Source organism: Carcharodon carcharias, chromosome 16, assembly GCF_017639515.1.
Source record: "Carcharodon carcharias isolate sCarCar2 chromosome 16, sCarCar2.pri, whole genome shotgun sequence".
Classification (NCBI taxonomy): Eukaryota; Metazoa; Chordata; class Chondrichthyes; order Lamniformes; family Lamnidae; genus Carcharodon; species Carcharodon carcharias.
In genome coordinates this window covers 116,622,771-116,639,820 of record NC_054482.1, presented here as the reverse complement: position 1 = coordinate 116,639,820, position 17,050 = coordinate 116,622,771, and the positions used below count along the sequence as shown (strand labels likewise).

General features: G+C 40.4%; 1 protein-coding gene across 1 annotated transcript in view; it reads left to right on the top strand.

The window, feature by feature from the left end:
• msh4 (mutS homolog 4) overlaps positions 1–17,050 on the top strand; it is a 108,141-nt gene that overhangs the window by 75,326 nt on the left and 15,765 nt on the right. The window contains exons 15-16 of the mRNA XM_041207852.1: positions 7,937–8,137; positions 16,456–16,574. Of these exons, the coding sequence (XP_041063786.1) occupies positions 7,937–8,137; positions 16,456–16,574 (320 nt within the window). The remainder of the gene's footprint in view (positions 1–7,936; positions 8,138–16,455; positions 16,575–17,050) is intronic.

Below are 17,050 nucleotides of genomic sequence, written 5' to 3'. Positions count from 1 at the left end.
ACCTTTTTGTGTGCAGGATATACCTGGGCAATTTTCCACATAGCTGAGTAGATGCCAGTGTTGTAGCTGTACTGGAACAGCTTGGCTAGGGGTGCAGCAAGTTCTGGAGCACAAGTCTTCAGTACTATTGCTGGAATAGTGTCAGGGCCCATACCCTTTGCAGTATCCAGTGCCTTCAGCCATTTCTTGATATCACATTGAGTGAATTGAATTAGCTGAAGATTGGTATCTGTGATGCTGGTGACCTCCACAGGAGGCTGAAATGGATCATCCACTTGGCACTCCTGGGTGAAGATTGTAGCAAATGCCTTATCTTTTGCGTTGATGTGCTGGGCTCCTCCATCATTGAGGATGTGGATATTTGTGGAGCCACCTCCTCCAGTGAGTTGTTTAATTGTCCACCATCATTCACCACTGGATGTGGCAGGACTGCAGAGCTTAGATCTGATCCGCTGGTTGGGGGATCGCTTAGCTCTGTCAGTCACTTGCTGCTTGGCATGCAAGTAGTCCTGTGTTATAGCGTCACCAGGATGATACCTCAGGCTTGCCTGGTGCTGCTCCTGACATGCCCTCCTGCACTCTTCATTGAACCAAGGTTGATCCCCTGGCTTCTGGTCATGGTAGAGTGGGGGATATGCTGGGCCATGAAGTTACAGATTGTGTTCAAGTACAATAGTGCTGCTGCTGATGGCCCAGCCTTGAGTTGCTAGATCTGTTTGAAATCTATCCTATTTAGCATGGTGGTAGTTCCACACAACAGAATGGAGGGTATCCTCAATGTGAAGGCGGAGCTTCGTCTCCACAGCAACTATGCCGTGGTCACTCCTATCGATACTGTCATGGACAGATGCTTTTTTTTATTCATTCATGGGATGTGGGCACCACCTCTGCTGGGTCTTTCCTACCGGTGGAACAGGACATACCCAGGGATGGTGATGTCTGGGACATTATCTGTAAGGTATAATTCCATGAGGATGACTATGTCAGGCTGTTGCTTGATTAGTCTGTGAGACAGCTCTCCCAATTTTGACACTAAGCCCCCAGATGTCAGTAGGAAGGACTTTGCAGGATTGACAGGGCTGAGTTTGCTTTTGTCTGGAGTCACGTGGGCCAGACCAGGTACGAACAGCATTAGTGAACCAGATGGGTTTTTAACAACAATCGACAATAGTTTCACGGTCATCAGATTTTTAATTCCAGATTTTTAAAAATTTAATACCATGGTGCTGGATTTGAACTCGGGTCTCCAGAACATTACCTTCAGTCTCTGGATTACCAGTCTAGCGACAGTACCACTCCCCTACACCCTGGTCATCCAAGTGGTGGTCAATACTCTCCTGCATGCGTGAAGTGGCCTTCAGACTTAACCAAGAGAAGTTCTTAGGATACCTGTGCTAACCCACGCATCTCTCCCTTTGATCCTGCAGGAGGAGAACATCAGGATCATGGAGCCTGGTGATTTAGCAGTATGCGTCATGGCTTAGAGGGAGCAGAGAAGAACAAGAAGAGGGTGTTGGGGGCACCCAACTCGACAAAGGGAGGAGCACCTTCCTCAAGATGAAGGGGTGGAAGGGCCTGCTGCACATGGAGCTGAAGATCCACAGTGAGTGAGGAACCTACAAGTGACGGCTAGACCCGGGGCCTACAGATGGCGCTTGTCATTCATGCAGTTGACTGAGACTATGCATGTCTAGAGAACTGGTCAGTCACATATATTTGATGTCATGGGGACATGGAGGGCATCCACTGCCAGTGGCCATGAAAGTGACTGCAGTGCTCAATTTTTATGCCAGTGGCTCCTTCCAGGGTTCCACAGGTGACCTGTGTGAGCACCTACAAGCTTCCATGTACAGGTGTATCTAGGACGTCATCTTCAGGAACAGAACTTTATGCATTTCTCCCAGGATCAAGAAAGCCAGGAAACAAGAGTGCTGGGATTTGCGCAGATCTCTGGTTTTCTACAGGTGCAGGGTGCCATTGACCACTCATGTTGCTCTTACATCTCCGTGGCAACAAGCAGAAAACTACATCAACCCTTCCACTTGCTGAATGTTCGAAATGTGTGCGACCACCACAAACGCCTCCTACAGGTCTGCACATAATTCCCAGGGAGCGTCCATGACTCCTACATCCTTAGCAGGTCTCAGATCCCTGACCACCGTTGCCACCGTCTCCCATGCTGGATTGGTGACCTTGGTTGCTGGTCTTCGCCCAGAGCGACGTAGATAACTTCACGGCGGGCCTCCACTGTGCCCAGTTGATGCCCGAGGTGGGTGTCGCTAAATTTGAGGGCAGCATGTTCCCTCCCTTTGGCAGCCATGACTTTCCAGCAGCTTTTGCTCCCTCAGAGAGTGCCAGTTCTGTGCAGGGGTACCCTTTAAATATGCCCCCTGGATGACTAAAGACCTGAGGTGATGGTGGGGTGGGCGAATGAGAGGCCGCCCCACTAGCAATCCGGAGTGTTTCCCGTGCACGCACTATTAATGAAGCGGGACGCGGCAGGAATATGACGATATGGTGTGAAAACCCGCTATTACAGCCTGCGGGCAAAACAACTTCTTTCACGCCTGCTACTGCACTTTGTGCAAATTTGGGACGATTCTGCCCTGTGCCTCTGTTTCTTGCCATTTTAGAAAAATTATGATTCAGTGAACCAGAACAGGCTGGAGCTCTTTTCTCCAGTAGAGAAGGCCGAGGAGTGACCTCAGAGTTTGATAGGCTATATGTATAGAACATGTTTCCACATTTGGGGGGGGGGGGGGGTGGTGCGATTAAAAATAGGGACCATAATTATAAGATAGTCAGTAATAAATCTAGTAAGAAATTCAGGAGGCATATCTTTACCCAGGGAGTGGAGAGAATGTGGAATTTGCTAGAAAGAGTGGCTGAGGTGAATGGCATAGATGCATTTACGGGAATGTTTCAGTGAGATCCCCTCTCATCTAAACTCCAGTGAACACAGGCCTAGTCGGCCCAATCTCTCCTCGTGCGACAATCCTGTCACCCCTGGAATCAGTCTGGTGAACCTTTGTTGCACCCCCTCTATGACAAGTATATCCTTTCTTAGGTAAGGAAACCAAAACTGCACGCAATACTCTAGGTGTGATCTCACCAAGGCCCTGTACAGCTTCAGTAAGACATCCTTGTACTTGTACTCAAGTCCTCTTGTAATGAAGGCCAACATATCATTTGCCTTCTTAACTGCTTGCTTCACCTATATGTTTGCTTTCAATGATTGGTGTACAAGAACACCCAAGTCCCTTTGTACTTCAACATTTCCCAACCCACCACCATTTAAGTAAAACTCTTGTCATTCTGTTTTTCCTACCAAAGTAGATAACTTCACACTTATCAACGTTATACTGCATCTGCCATGTATTTGCCCACTCACTCAACCTGTCTAAATCGCCTTGAAGCCTCTTAACACTCTCCTCACCACTTACATTCCCACCAACTTTCGTGTCGTCAGCAAACTTGGAAATGTTACATTTGATTCCCTCATCCAAATCATTAATATATATTGTGGGGGGCGCAAGCACTGATCCCTGAGGTACCCCACTAGCTCGCCACTCCGAAAAAGACCCACTTACCCATTTATTCCTGCTCTCTGTTTCCTGTCTGCTAACCAATTCTTAATCTGTGCCAATATATTACCCCCAATCCCATGTGCTTTCATTTTACATCCTAACCTCTTATGTAGGACTTTATCAAAAGCCTTCTGAAAATCCAAATACATCATTTCCACTGGTTCTCCCTTATCTATTCTGCTAGTTACATCCTCAAAAAACTTGAGTAGGTTTGTCAAACACAATTTCCCTTTCGTAAATCCATGTTGACTTTGTCTAAGATAATGTGGAGAGAAAGACAGAATTGACAGGATCTGTAGAGAAAAAGACAGAGTTAACTTTTCGAGTCCATATAACTCTTCTTTGGAGCTAAAGAGAAGTAAAAGTGTGGTGAAATATATATTGTTTACGGGGGTGGAACAGGTGAAGCAGGATAGAAGGTCAGCGATAGGTAGAGGCAAAGGAGAGATTGCAAACAAGTCATAAACAAAAGGTCAAAGGGGTGTTAATGGTACTGGTACTGGAAACAAAGAGTTTTAGTAAACGCCTTGTCAAACGTCAAGAGGGAAATGGAAAGCAATGAAGGTGAACAGGGCAAAAGAGACAAGTGGAAATCCTGTCGGAGAGAAGAGCAGTACTCCTTCAACGTGGGCATTCCTGGAAGAGAAGTGGCAGTGAATTAAACACTAGGATAAAGGCAAAATACTGCGGATGCTGGAAATCTGAAACAAAAACAAAAAAATGCTGGAAAAACTCAGTAGGCCTGACAGCCCCTGTGGAGAAAAAGACAGTTAACGTTTCGAGTCCGTATGACTCTGCTTAAGAGCTAAAGAGAAGTAAAAGTTTGGTGAAATATATACTGTTTAAGGGGGGTGGAATAGGTGAAGCTGGATAGACTTTGTCCAATGCTGTTAATAATTTCTAAATGTCCTGTTATCACATTGTTTATAATAAACTTGAGCATTTTCCCTACTACTGATGTTAGGCCAACTGGTCTGTAATTCCGCTTTCTCCTACTTTCTGCATCCCCCCTTTCTGGAATAAAGGTGTTGCATTAGCTTTATTCCAACCTGCTGGGACCCTTCCAGAATCTAAGGACTTTTGGAAGATTATAACCAATGCCTCTACTATCTCTGCAGCCACTTCCTTTAAATGCCTAGGATGCACGTCATCTGGTCCCGGGGACTTGTCAACCTGTAGGTCTAATAGTTTTCCCAGCACCCTTTCTCTGCTGATTGTTTTAAGCTCCTCTCTCCCGTTCACCTCTTGATTTTCAAACATCTTTGGGAAGTTTTCTTAGACTTCTACAGTGAAGACAGACACAAAATACCTGTTCAACGCCTCCACCATTTCCTTGTTTTTCATTATCAGTTAATTCCCCAGCCTCACTTCCTAGAGGACCAACATTAACTTTAGTTCATCTTTTCCTATTTAAGTACTTGTAGAAACTCTCACTATCTTTTTATATTACTAGCTAGCTTTCTCTCATCCTCTACTTTCTCAGTCTTTATTTGTTTCAGTCATTCTTTGCTGGTTCTTAAAATCTGACCAGTCTTCTGATATACCACTAATCTTTGCAAATTTATAGAATGTTTCTTTCAATTTAATATTATCTTTAACTTTCTTATTTAGCCACAGATGGTTCATCTTTCTTTCTCACTGGGTTAAATTTTTGCTGAGAGTTATTAAATATCTCACCGTCCTAGCTTTTAACCTCGTTCCCCAGTTCACTTTAGCTAGTTTTACTTTCATACCTTTATTCAGGTTTAAAACACTAGTCTTAGACCCAGACTGTACTTGTCTCCTTCAAACGAATGTGAAATTCTATCATATTACCATTGCTATCACCTAGAGGCTCCTTTACCATGAGGTTATTGTTTAATCCTGTGTCATTGCATATTACCAGGTCTAGAATAGCCTGCTCCCTGGTTGGTTCTAGAATATACTGCTCTAAGAAACTGTCCTGACCTTGACAACATTCAGGCTGCTAACTTGCATGTAACAGACTCTCAGAATCGCAGAATCGTAATGGCACAGAAGGAGACCATTTGGCCCATCATGTCTGCAGTGACTCCCCAAATGAGCATTATGACCTAGTGTCATTGTCCCGCCTTTTCCCCGTACCTTTGCACATTGTTTCTATTCAAATAATCCTCTAATGTCCTCTTGAATGCCTCAATTGAACTTGCCTCCACCACACTTCCAGGCAGTGCATTCCAGACCCGAACCACTCGTTGTGTGAAATTTTTTTTTCTCACACTTGGTTCTTTTGCAAGTCACTTTAAATCTGTGCCTTCTTGTTCTTGATCCTTTTACAAGTGGGAACAGCTTCTCCCTATCTATTCTGTCCAGCCCCCTCATGATTTTGAACATCTCTATCAAATCTCCTCTCAGCCATCTCCCCAACGGTCCTAACCTCTCCAACCTATCCTCATAGCTGAAGTTTCTCATCTCTGGAACCATTCTTGTAAAACTCTTCTACACTCTCTCCAGTGCGTTCACATCCTTCCTATACTATGGTGCCCAGAATTGTATACAAAATCCAGCTGAGATCTAACGAGGGTCTTATATAAATTCAGCATAACCTCCCTGCCGTTGTACTGTATGCCCAAATCAATAAAGCCCAGGATACTAAATGCTTTATTAACTGCTCTGTTCACCTGTCCTGCCACCTTCAATGATCTATGCACATATACACCCAAGTCTTTATGCTCCTGCATCCCTTCAAAATTTCACCCCTTATATATTGTCTGTCCGTGTTCTTCCTACCAAAATGCATCATCTCACACTTCTCTGTATTGAACTTCATCTGTCACCTATCTGCCCACTCCACCAAATTGTCTATGTCCTCTTGAAGTTCCACGCCGTCCTCCTCGCAGTTCACAACACTCCCAAGATTCGTATCATCTGCAAACTTTTAAATTTAGTTTAGAGGGGATGTGAGGAAGAATTATTTCACCCAGAGGGTGGTGGGAATCTGGAACTCACTGCCTGAAAGGGTGGTTGAGGCAGAAACCCTCATAACATTTAAGAAGTATTTGGTAGTAACAACCTTCTCCAATAAGAGAAAATCTAAACACCTACCCTTGACTTTCAATAGCATTACTCTGTCTGAATTCCCAGCATCAATTTCCGGGGAATCAATGGGGTCACCATTGACCAGAAACCTGACTGGACAAGCAACATAAGTACTTAGCACCACTGCTCAAGGGTAATTAGGAATGAGCAATAAATTTTGACCTTGCCAGTGAGCCCACATCCAAAGAATGAATTTTTTAAAAAAATACCCTTACCTAATAAAGATTTTTGAACCTCATTCTTGGTCATGCTTTCAGATGTCTGGGCCCTAAACTCTGGAATTTTCTCCCCGAACCTCTCTGCATCTCTAGATTTCTACCCTTTAAGATCATCAATTGTCTTTGACCAACTTTTGGCCAAATGTCCTAATATCCCTTTATGCGGCTTCGTGCCAAATTCTGTTAGCTAGCTCTCCCGTGAAGAGCTTTGGGATGTTCACAATAAATCTGCTATATAAATTCAAATTGTTGTTGAAATCTTCAATTGACCCTCTGTTATGAGGGTTTCTGACTGAAATTTTCTACCTCATCAAGGAATGTAACCTGGAACCATCTGATCTGCATGTATTTGTATCGCACTGGATAGTGCCTCTACCCTACAAAGTCATTGAATTAACAATGTATTGTGGGTTTCAAGTACTGTATTTTACTGGAACTTGGAGTGAATTACAATTAGCCAATAGTTGCTCTGCTTGTATTTATTCTCTCAGTGTGACAATTCTGTTTATGATAATCAGAGCACAGATCCAAGGTCATTGGTAAAAGAACCAGAGGGGAGATAAGAATCTTTTCATGCACCAAATTGTTACCATCTGGAATGTGCTGCCGAAAAGGGTGGTGGAAACAGATTCAATAATAACTTTCAAAGGGAATTGGATAAATCCTTGTAGCAGAAACAATTGCCGGGCTTTGCAAAAAGCACAGGAAAATGTGACTAATTGAAAAGCTGTTTCAAAGAGCTGGTGTAGGCACAAAGGGCCTATGATTCTATGACAAGCAACTGATTAGATGTACATTTGAATCCTGACTCCAACCTTAGCAATTTTCAATAATTAATTAATGCAAGGGTAGTAGTAACACTGTACAGAAATGTTGTTATTTTTACCCTGTGACATTTGCTGGCAGCTTGCTTATAGATTCTTATAATTGGCCAGTGGAAAATGGACTGAAACCCTTCCACATGTTTATCCTGGGTTTTAGTCCTTGTTACGGTAGACTGTTAAGGAAATTCAGGGAATTAATATCAAAATCCAGCCAGGTTTTCATGATTGATTATTCATGGTTTTGTTCTAGTTCGTCCAGAGTTCACTGACACTTTGGCTGTTAAGCAGGGACGACACCCTATTCTCGAAAAGATATCAATGGAGAAACCTGTTGCTAATAACACATACGTCTCCGATGGCAACAACTTCATCATTGTCACTGGGCCCAACATGAGTGGAAAGTCAACCTATCTTAAACAAATTGTTCTGTGTCAGATTATAGCCCAGATTGGTGAGTAGGAGCTCAGCAGAGTGAAATTAGATTTGAGCAGGAGCAAAATAGGCTTGAATTGCAGCATTGGTCAGGGAGGGTAGAATTATGGGCGTAGAGTGATGGGGAGTTTAAGGAGACAGGCAGAGAGTGGAGTAAGGGATTGGGAGTATGAAGTGATAGGCAATGGAGGTTAAATCAATTATCTGTGCAGTACAGCCTGTTATAAGCGCTGTCCTGCTTGAACATATATTACTACTACTTCATTACAGGACCAGTATCCTGTGATTTCCTGATTAAAACCCTTGTGGGAGCCCTATTAATAAAAGGATTGCAATGGTTCACCAACTGCTTCTCTGAGCTATCAGGAGATGAGTGTCACTCATATTCCAAATACACAGTATTAATAAATACCATTTTCTAAAGAATTACATTTGAACTTTCAGGATCCTGGGTACATTTACATGTTGCGTATGACGCTAAATTTACTTCATAATTAATTGTTCTTAGTACCTTTTTTTTTACCTCATACATGCTCACTGTTTATTCACCATCAAATTATATATTTTTAAACATCTGGAACCACTGTTAATAGTAGTCCATGATATTCTGAGTCTCTCATTATGTGGCTCGGTGTCAAATTTGTTTGATAATCTCTTTGATCAGCATTTTGGGATGCTTTACTCTGTTAAAGGTGCTATATAAATGCAAGTTGTTGCAGCCATGCCACAAATTGCCATTACCATTGCCAAGAATTGCAGTGCAGTCAACCGGGGATATATAACTTGGAATATCAAAGCTCATTATTAAATAAAGTACACAACAGGATGGGAATGCATGTTGACAGATGTACCTAGCAAGTTATTTAGCAAATAGTTTTCACGTTGACTGGCATACTGAGCACATAGAAGTGTTAATACTTGGCTGGAGGAGTTAGACACTCAGGTGCAGGCTGGATGGTTGAAAAGTTAAGGGATTTAAATTCTTAAACATTTTTTTTACCAATTTTCTCCCCACTTCCTCTCTTCAGTGTGTTGTTTTGTACAACAAGTCATTCTTCATTTTGGAACCAAGAAAATATTTGTTAGAATATTATTCCAACATGGGATGAAAGAGCATCACTGCCAAACTTCTCCTGACCTCCAGTCCTCTCACTTTGCAATAGGAGCCATTGGACCATTTTCATTAACAGCAGGATACAAAAGTGGACAAAAGGAATTACACACAACTACTTTAAATACCAATCTTGCTAGAAAAGAGAAGGCTGAGGGAGTAACTTGATAGAGGCCTTTAAAACTATAAAGACATTTAATAGGGCTAAACATAGAGAAAATGTTTCCATTTGTGAGACACCCAAACTAGTTGCCGTTAATATTAGTGAAGGTTCACGTGGAGCATAAACACTGGCAAGGGCCGGTTGGGTTCAATGGCCCTATTATGACACAGCAGTTGGTAAAGCTGAGTTATTTAAAAATCCCAGAGGGAAACTTTATACAACTGTCATAACCTAAATTTTTAAGTGGCATATTTGAGATGCAGCTCTGAATTCAGGAATCAGACCACCAGTTCTTGAAGTTTTATATCAAAATACATAAAACATTTATTAATTTACACAAGTTAAATATATACGCATGCCTACAAATTATTACTATCATAGCTTTTAACAAATTCTCAAACTAATCTCCATTAAGGCAACAGCAACCCATAGACTTTAAGCAGACACCGTGCAAAGCATTTTCACCTTACAAATTCAAAATGAGGTTCCTTTCCCTTTGGTTCCTTTTCAGACACAGTGGGAGGCTTAAAGGCTTTCATGTTAAATGGCCTCTGCCTGTTCCCTGCGCACACACAACTGCCCTCTGTTATACCTAGCACACCTCATTGAATGTAAATTCTCATTGTATCACTAGCCCCTTTGAACTCGACCTCGTCAAACAATAAAACCCCTTTCATAGTACTAATTTTATTCGTGATATCAAACAGTGCTTGGTCTCTGCTAGCTAGGTGCCAGATTTCACTCCCCTTCTTGAATGCTTTATTTAACAAAATGCAAATTCACTCTATCTCTCTTACATCTCAAAACTAGTATACATCGAAGCACCCAGACTAGCTGGCTTTAATCCAACTAAGACACACCCACAAACTAAACCTCTATTTTAAAAGAAAAATAATTTCCAATAATATACATTAAGAGTTTCATAACATCGCCCTCCCTATAGAAAAATGAACCATCATCATTCTAAAAGACAACTTTATTTTAATAACCCACCTCACACTATCTCCTATATTTATTATATTATTGCATTACCAGATACGTGCATTAACATAATATATATACACAAGTCCTTTGTATCAACAGAAATCACTCCAGTTCAGTGTCTGGGATTTAAAAATGTCCAATTTTCCTTTAAGCTTCAAACTCTTGATATGCATCTGCGAACAGATTTTCTCTTCCAGCAATATGTATAATCCGTAGATTGAGTGGTTATAATAAAATCTGAAAAGCCTTGTAATTTTGTCTCGAAATTTGTTTAAAAACCTCAGAGGATTATGGTCTGTATAAACAGTTGTTTCTGATGAATTGTTTGCAACATAAATTTCAAAATGCTGCATTGCTTACACCAAATCCAAAGTCTCTTTTTCGATTATTGAATATCTTCTCTGTCGTACACTCAGGTTCCGTGAAAAACAGCCTATTGATTTTTCAATTCCAGTGTCTTCGTCTTGTAATACTTCAGACCCAATGCCTATATCACTTGCGTCAATGGTCAACTTGAATTGCTTGGCATAATTGAGCACTGCCAAAACTGGTGTCGTAGTTAATACAGTTTTCAAACTATCGAATGATTTCTGACACTCCAATGTGCATTGAAACTTTGTGTTGTTTTTTAATAGTTCAGTTAGTGGAGCAACCACTTGGCTAAAATTTAGTGGGTAAAACCCACTCATGCCAAGAAATCTCAAAACTTCGTTTTGTTGTAGGCACTGGGAAATCCACGATAGTCTTGACTTTTGCATCTCTCAGAGCCACCTTACCATGTCCAATGGTATGGCCTAGATACGTAACTTGCGCTTTTACAAATTCACCAAGTTAGCTTCTTGTAGTTGGGTAAATAATTCCTCCAGATGCTGTAAATGCTCCTCCCACATCTGACTGAAAATGATTAGATCATCAATATAAACAGCACAATTGCTTAGACCTGCAATTACATTGTCAGTCTTTGAAATGCCACAGGTTCATTCTTCATACCAAATGGCACGACTTTAAACTGATAAAGTCTACTTGGCATTACAAAAGTCGGTATTTCCTTTGCTCTCTCCGACAACGGTACCTGCCAATATCCTTTTAGCAAGTTAATCTTTGTGATAAATTTTGATTGTCCCACTTTCTGAATGCAATCTTCCAACCATGGTGTGGGATATGAATCCGCTTTTGTCACTGCATTCACTTCTCAGTAGTCCACACACAGTCTTTGTGCTCCAACTGGTTTCAGAACCAGTACAATAGGCGAACTCCAGTTACTGCAACTAGACTCAATGATATCATTTTGAAGTGTGAAATCAATTTCTTTTTGCACTTGTGATAACTTTGCTGGATTTAATCTGTAAGGATGTTGCCTTATTGAAGATGAAAGTTTTACTGAGACATCATGTAAAGGTAAAAACAAAAAACTGTGGATGCTGGAAATCCAAAACAAAAACAGAATTACCTGGAAGAACTCAGCAGGTCTGGCAGCATCGGCGGAGAAGAAAAGAGTTGACGTTTCGAGTCCTCATGACCCTTCGACAGAACAGAGAAGGGTCATGAGGACTCGAAATGTCAACTCTTTTCTTCTCCGCCGATGCTGCCAGACCTGAGTTTTTCCAGGTAATTCTGTTTTTATCATGTAAAGGTAAATTTGTCTTTCCCAACTTGTTTGCACAAATAGGTTTGTGTGACTGCAATGGCTTTTCCAAATCACTTTGACACTTGCTTGGAAGGTAACTCAATATTTCATTTACATTTTCAAGCATCCCCTCATTATCCAATTTGGTTAAAGGAAAATCAGTTTCACAGTCCTGCACTTCTACCTCTTTCTCATCATCCACCATCACTAATGCCTCTTTTTGTTCCTCTTCCCTCGTTAAGCATATTTACATGATACACCCTCTGCTTCTTTCTTCTATCTGGAGTATATATTAAATAATTAACTTCACTCAGCTTCTTTTCAATCTTGTAAGGCCCACTAAATCTTGCATTTAATGAATCACCTAGTATTGGTAACAAAACCAATACTTCCTCTCCAGAAACAAAACTGTGAATTTTAGCTTCCTTATCTGCTTTCACTTTCATCACTTACTGTGATATCTTTAAATGTTTCCTAGCCAACACACATGCTCTGTTCAATTTCTCCCTGAAAGTTGATATGTAATCCAGAAGAATAGTTCATGAATTTTGACCCACCAATTTCTCATGAATCAATTTCAGTGGTCCCCTGACCTCATGACCATAAACTAGTTCAAAAGAGCTAAAACCAGTCGATGCATTAGGAGCATCTTTAACAGCAAATAACAAAAATGGAATTCCTGTACCCCAATCCTGTGCATGATCCTGACAGTACGCTGTCATCATAGATTTTAAAGTTTGATGCCGTCTTTCCAAAGCTCCTTGTGACTCTGGATGATAAGCTGTAGACTTAAACTGTTTTATCCCCAAACTGTTCATTACTTTCTTAAACAACTGTGTCATGAAATTTGATCGCTGATCTGATTGTATTTCTTTAGGTAAGCTATATCTTGTAAAAAAAAAATTAACCCCTCCACAATCTTCTTAGTTGTAATATTTCTTAAAGGCATCGCTTCAGGAAAGCTGGCAAACACATCCATTATTGTCAGTAAATATTGACTTTCACTTTTAGTCTTAGGGAGTGGTTCTACACAATCAATCATGACCCTAGTAAAAGGTTCTTCAAATGCTGGTATTGGGATTAAAGGCACCGGCTTAATCACTGCTTGTGGTTTTCCTGTTATTTGACATGTATAACAGGTTCTGCAGAATTTGACTACATCCCTATGCAATCCTGGCCAAAAAAAAAAATGTCTTTTCCTGTGTTTTCCTATTTCCTAAATGTCCCCCCATTGAAATTTCATAAGCAATCCTCAGAATCTCATTTCTATACCCTAATGGAATAACAATCTAATGCAACTCCCTCCAGCTCTCATTTGCTGAGACATGATCCGACCACCACTTTCTCAGTAAAATAGCTCCTCGAAGATAACAACATATTGGAATACATTTTGCTTCTGTTTCTGAATAAGCTTTCTGATTTAACTTTTAATTGCAAATCATTTTTCTGTAACTCCACTAATCTCTTTGAGTTAAACATTTCAGCTGAATTTTCCTGCATTTCTTCCTTCTGAGCAATGTTATCAAACACAGTGCCAGCTAATTGGATTTCGACACCTTTTTCTTACCTTTGAATTACCTGCTAATCTTATTTTTCATGTTCCTCCCTATGAGCCTTTGATCTCGTTACAACACAATCAGGAAACTATCCAGGATGTTCCTTCCATAACACGTCTGTTGAAAACACTTCCACAAGCTGCTCAACTACCATAGGCATCACCCACATTTGTGATCCAGCTATATCATTACGCAGAATAAAATGAAACCCTGCAGTGGGCAATTTTTCCACCATTCCAACTATAACTTCACCTACCTTCCGTTTGCTCTTAAAATTTACCTTCCATAATGGAATAGATTTAGCATCTCCATGAATCCCATTTATTCTTACCTGCTCTTGCAATATTTCCTTTGAACAACAAATATCATTATCCCACAATATTAAGGATTGAGTAACCCCTGTGTCCCTTAAAATTTTAACATCTTTACCTACTCCACCCTGTGCACATGGAAAGACTTTCCCTTCACACACAAAGTCTTTAAACATTTCTGCAACCTGCTCCTCAGAATTCTCTTGAGTAAGCTGTGAACACATTCCCACTTCTTCACCTATCACTGATTCTCCCTGTTTCACCTGTACATAAGCCACTGGTTTCCCCTGAGCCTGAACCTCAAAACCCACAATACTTTTACTTTACAGAGCTTTTCTGTACCCCAATAATTCCAACAGATTTTTCCTGCAATCTCCAACTCACCAACTTTGTGTGCCCCACTTTATTACCACGAAAACACCTCAATTTTCAGGTGTCACTTCAACCTTCTGAGAAAAAACTTCCTGGGAACTTCTAGCTACTCCTCTTCCCTGACCTACCTACCTTCCTTTCACCTTCCCACTTTTTATCCTTTTCCAATTTGAAAGGGTGATAAAAAAAATGTTTAGCACTATGAACTAACTCATAACCATCAGCTACCTCCGCTGCTTGTCTTACAGAATCAATCCTCTGTTCCTACACATGAGTTCTCACTACAAAACGGATTGAATCTTTAAATTCTTCCAAAAGAAATACTTCCCTAAGAGCTGCAAAAGTTGTTTCTATTTTTAACACCCGTATCCACCGGTTAAAATTACTTTATTTCACTCTTTCAAACTCAGTATCAGTTTGCCCAGGCTATTCTCTCAAATTCCTAAATTTCTGCCTATATGCTTCAGGAGCCAACTCATATGCACTCAAAATAGCCTTTTTCACCACATCATATTTCACCAACATTTCTTCTGATAGCAAAGCATATACCTCATGTGCCCTACCTAACAACTTAGACTGCAATAATAATGTCCAGTTTTCTTGTGGCCATTTCATCTGTTTAGCCAGCCTCAAATGAAATAAAGAATGCTTCAATATCTTTTTCCTCAAACTTTGGAAGAGCTTGTACAAATTTAAACATCCCCGCACGGGGTTCTACTCTGGAGATAAGTCCTTCTCACTTACTGGCGTCTCTTTTTTAACTCCCAACATTTTCAGTTGGAATTCTCTCTTTTTCTCTTTCTTTCTCTATCTTCACAATTTCTAATTGCCTTTTAAAAACCATTTCTCTTCCTTTGCATTTAATTGAAGCTTTTTCAGTTCCTTTGCTTGTTCAAATTCAAGCATCTTCATTTGTAACTGAAGTCTCACTACCTCCAGCTGTGACTCACTAGTGTCAGGTTTCCCTTTCGACTGTAGATGCTGTGCTATATTTTTAATTATACCTGATTTCCTACCACCCTCGGGTAACCCCAATTTTAACTTATTTGCGAACGCTGTTAAACTACTTTTGGTTATTTTCTCCAACCCAATCAGAATTATATCTTCTACTCCCAGACAAGTCTTAGCAATTGCTAAAGCCATCTTGCAGTCTCACCACTTCTAAACTACCTCACCAATTCCTGAATGCAAAGTGTTTCTTGTACTCGTAACCTTTAGATTCAGCAATTCCAAACCATTGAGGGAATTAGAAATATTTTTATCCTGCACGAGCCCCCAGTTGTTATGACCCAGCAGTTGGTAAAGTTGATTTATTTAAAAATCCCGGAGGGAATCTTTAAACAACTGTCATACCGTATATTTTTAAGTGGTATGTTTGAGATGCAGCTCTAAATTCAGGAATCAGACCACCAGTTCTCCAGAGGTTTTATATCAAGAGACATGAGACACTTATTAATTTGCATAAGTTAAATATATACACGTGGCTACAAATTACTACTATCATGACTTCTAACAAATTCCCAAACTAATCTCTACTAAGGCAACGGCAACCCATAGACTTTAAGTGGACACCAGGAAAAGCATTTTCACCTTACAAAGTTTAAATGAGGTTCCTTTCCCTTTGGTTCCTTTTCAGACGCAGTGGCAGGCTTACAGGCTTTGATGTTACATTGCCTGTGCCCTGCGCACACAAAATTGCCGTCTGTTATACCTAGCACATCTCATTGAATGTAAATTCTCATTGTATCACCAGCCCCTTTGAACTCCACCTCTTCTAGCAATAAAACACCTTTCATAGTACCAATTTTACTAGTAATATAAAATTTGCTTGGTCTCCACTAGCTAGGTGCCAGATTTCACTCCCCTTCTTGAATGTTGTATTCAACAAAATGCAAATGCACTCTACCTCTCTTACATCTCAAAACTAGTATACATCAAAGCACCCAGACTAGCTGGTTTTAATCCAATTAAGACACACCCACAAACTAAACCTCTATTTTAAAAGAAAAATAATTTCCAATAATATACATCAATAGCTTCATGACAGACCTGTTTTTGTGCTGTGAATTCTATGTGATCCACATAATTCTGAATGAAACTTATAAAAAACATTCTAAGATTTAGAACAAAAATTGTAAATGCTTACGTGCTCTGAGGAATATGGAAAAATTGGAGGGGGGCAAAAGATAAGATTCCCTTTTGTGCCCCACTAGGTTCTTTCGTTCCAGCCGAGTATGCCTCATTTCGAATAGCCGATCAGATCTTTACCAGAATAGGTGTAGATGATGACATTGAAACAAACTCATCAACCTTTATGAAGGAGATGAAAGAGGTGCGGAAATCTTCTTAATTTCCTTTTTAATTGTTTTTGAAGATGTCCTGATTATGTAATTAATGTTTGATGTAGAAAGCATTAGAATCATCTAGGAATGTTGGTGGGGTAACTGCTTATCTTATAAACTACGCCGATATTCCAGTGCAGTACTGAGGGAGTGCTGCACTGTCAGAGGTACTGTCAAAGCTGTTAAACTGAGTGCCGTCATAGGTGGACATATAAGACCCTGCAGCACTATTTCGAAATTTTGAAGTCAGGTGTTTTCCCTGGTTGTCTGGCCAATGTTTATCTTGCAGCCAGCATCACTGAAGACATATTATTTGGTTATAATAATGTTGCTATTTGTGGGAGGTCGCTGTGCACAAATTGATGACTACATTTCTTCAAACAGTGACTACAGTTCAAAAGTATTTCATTGGCTGAAAAAGTGCTTTTGAGATATTAGAAGTCGTGAAAGGTGTCATTAAAATGTA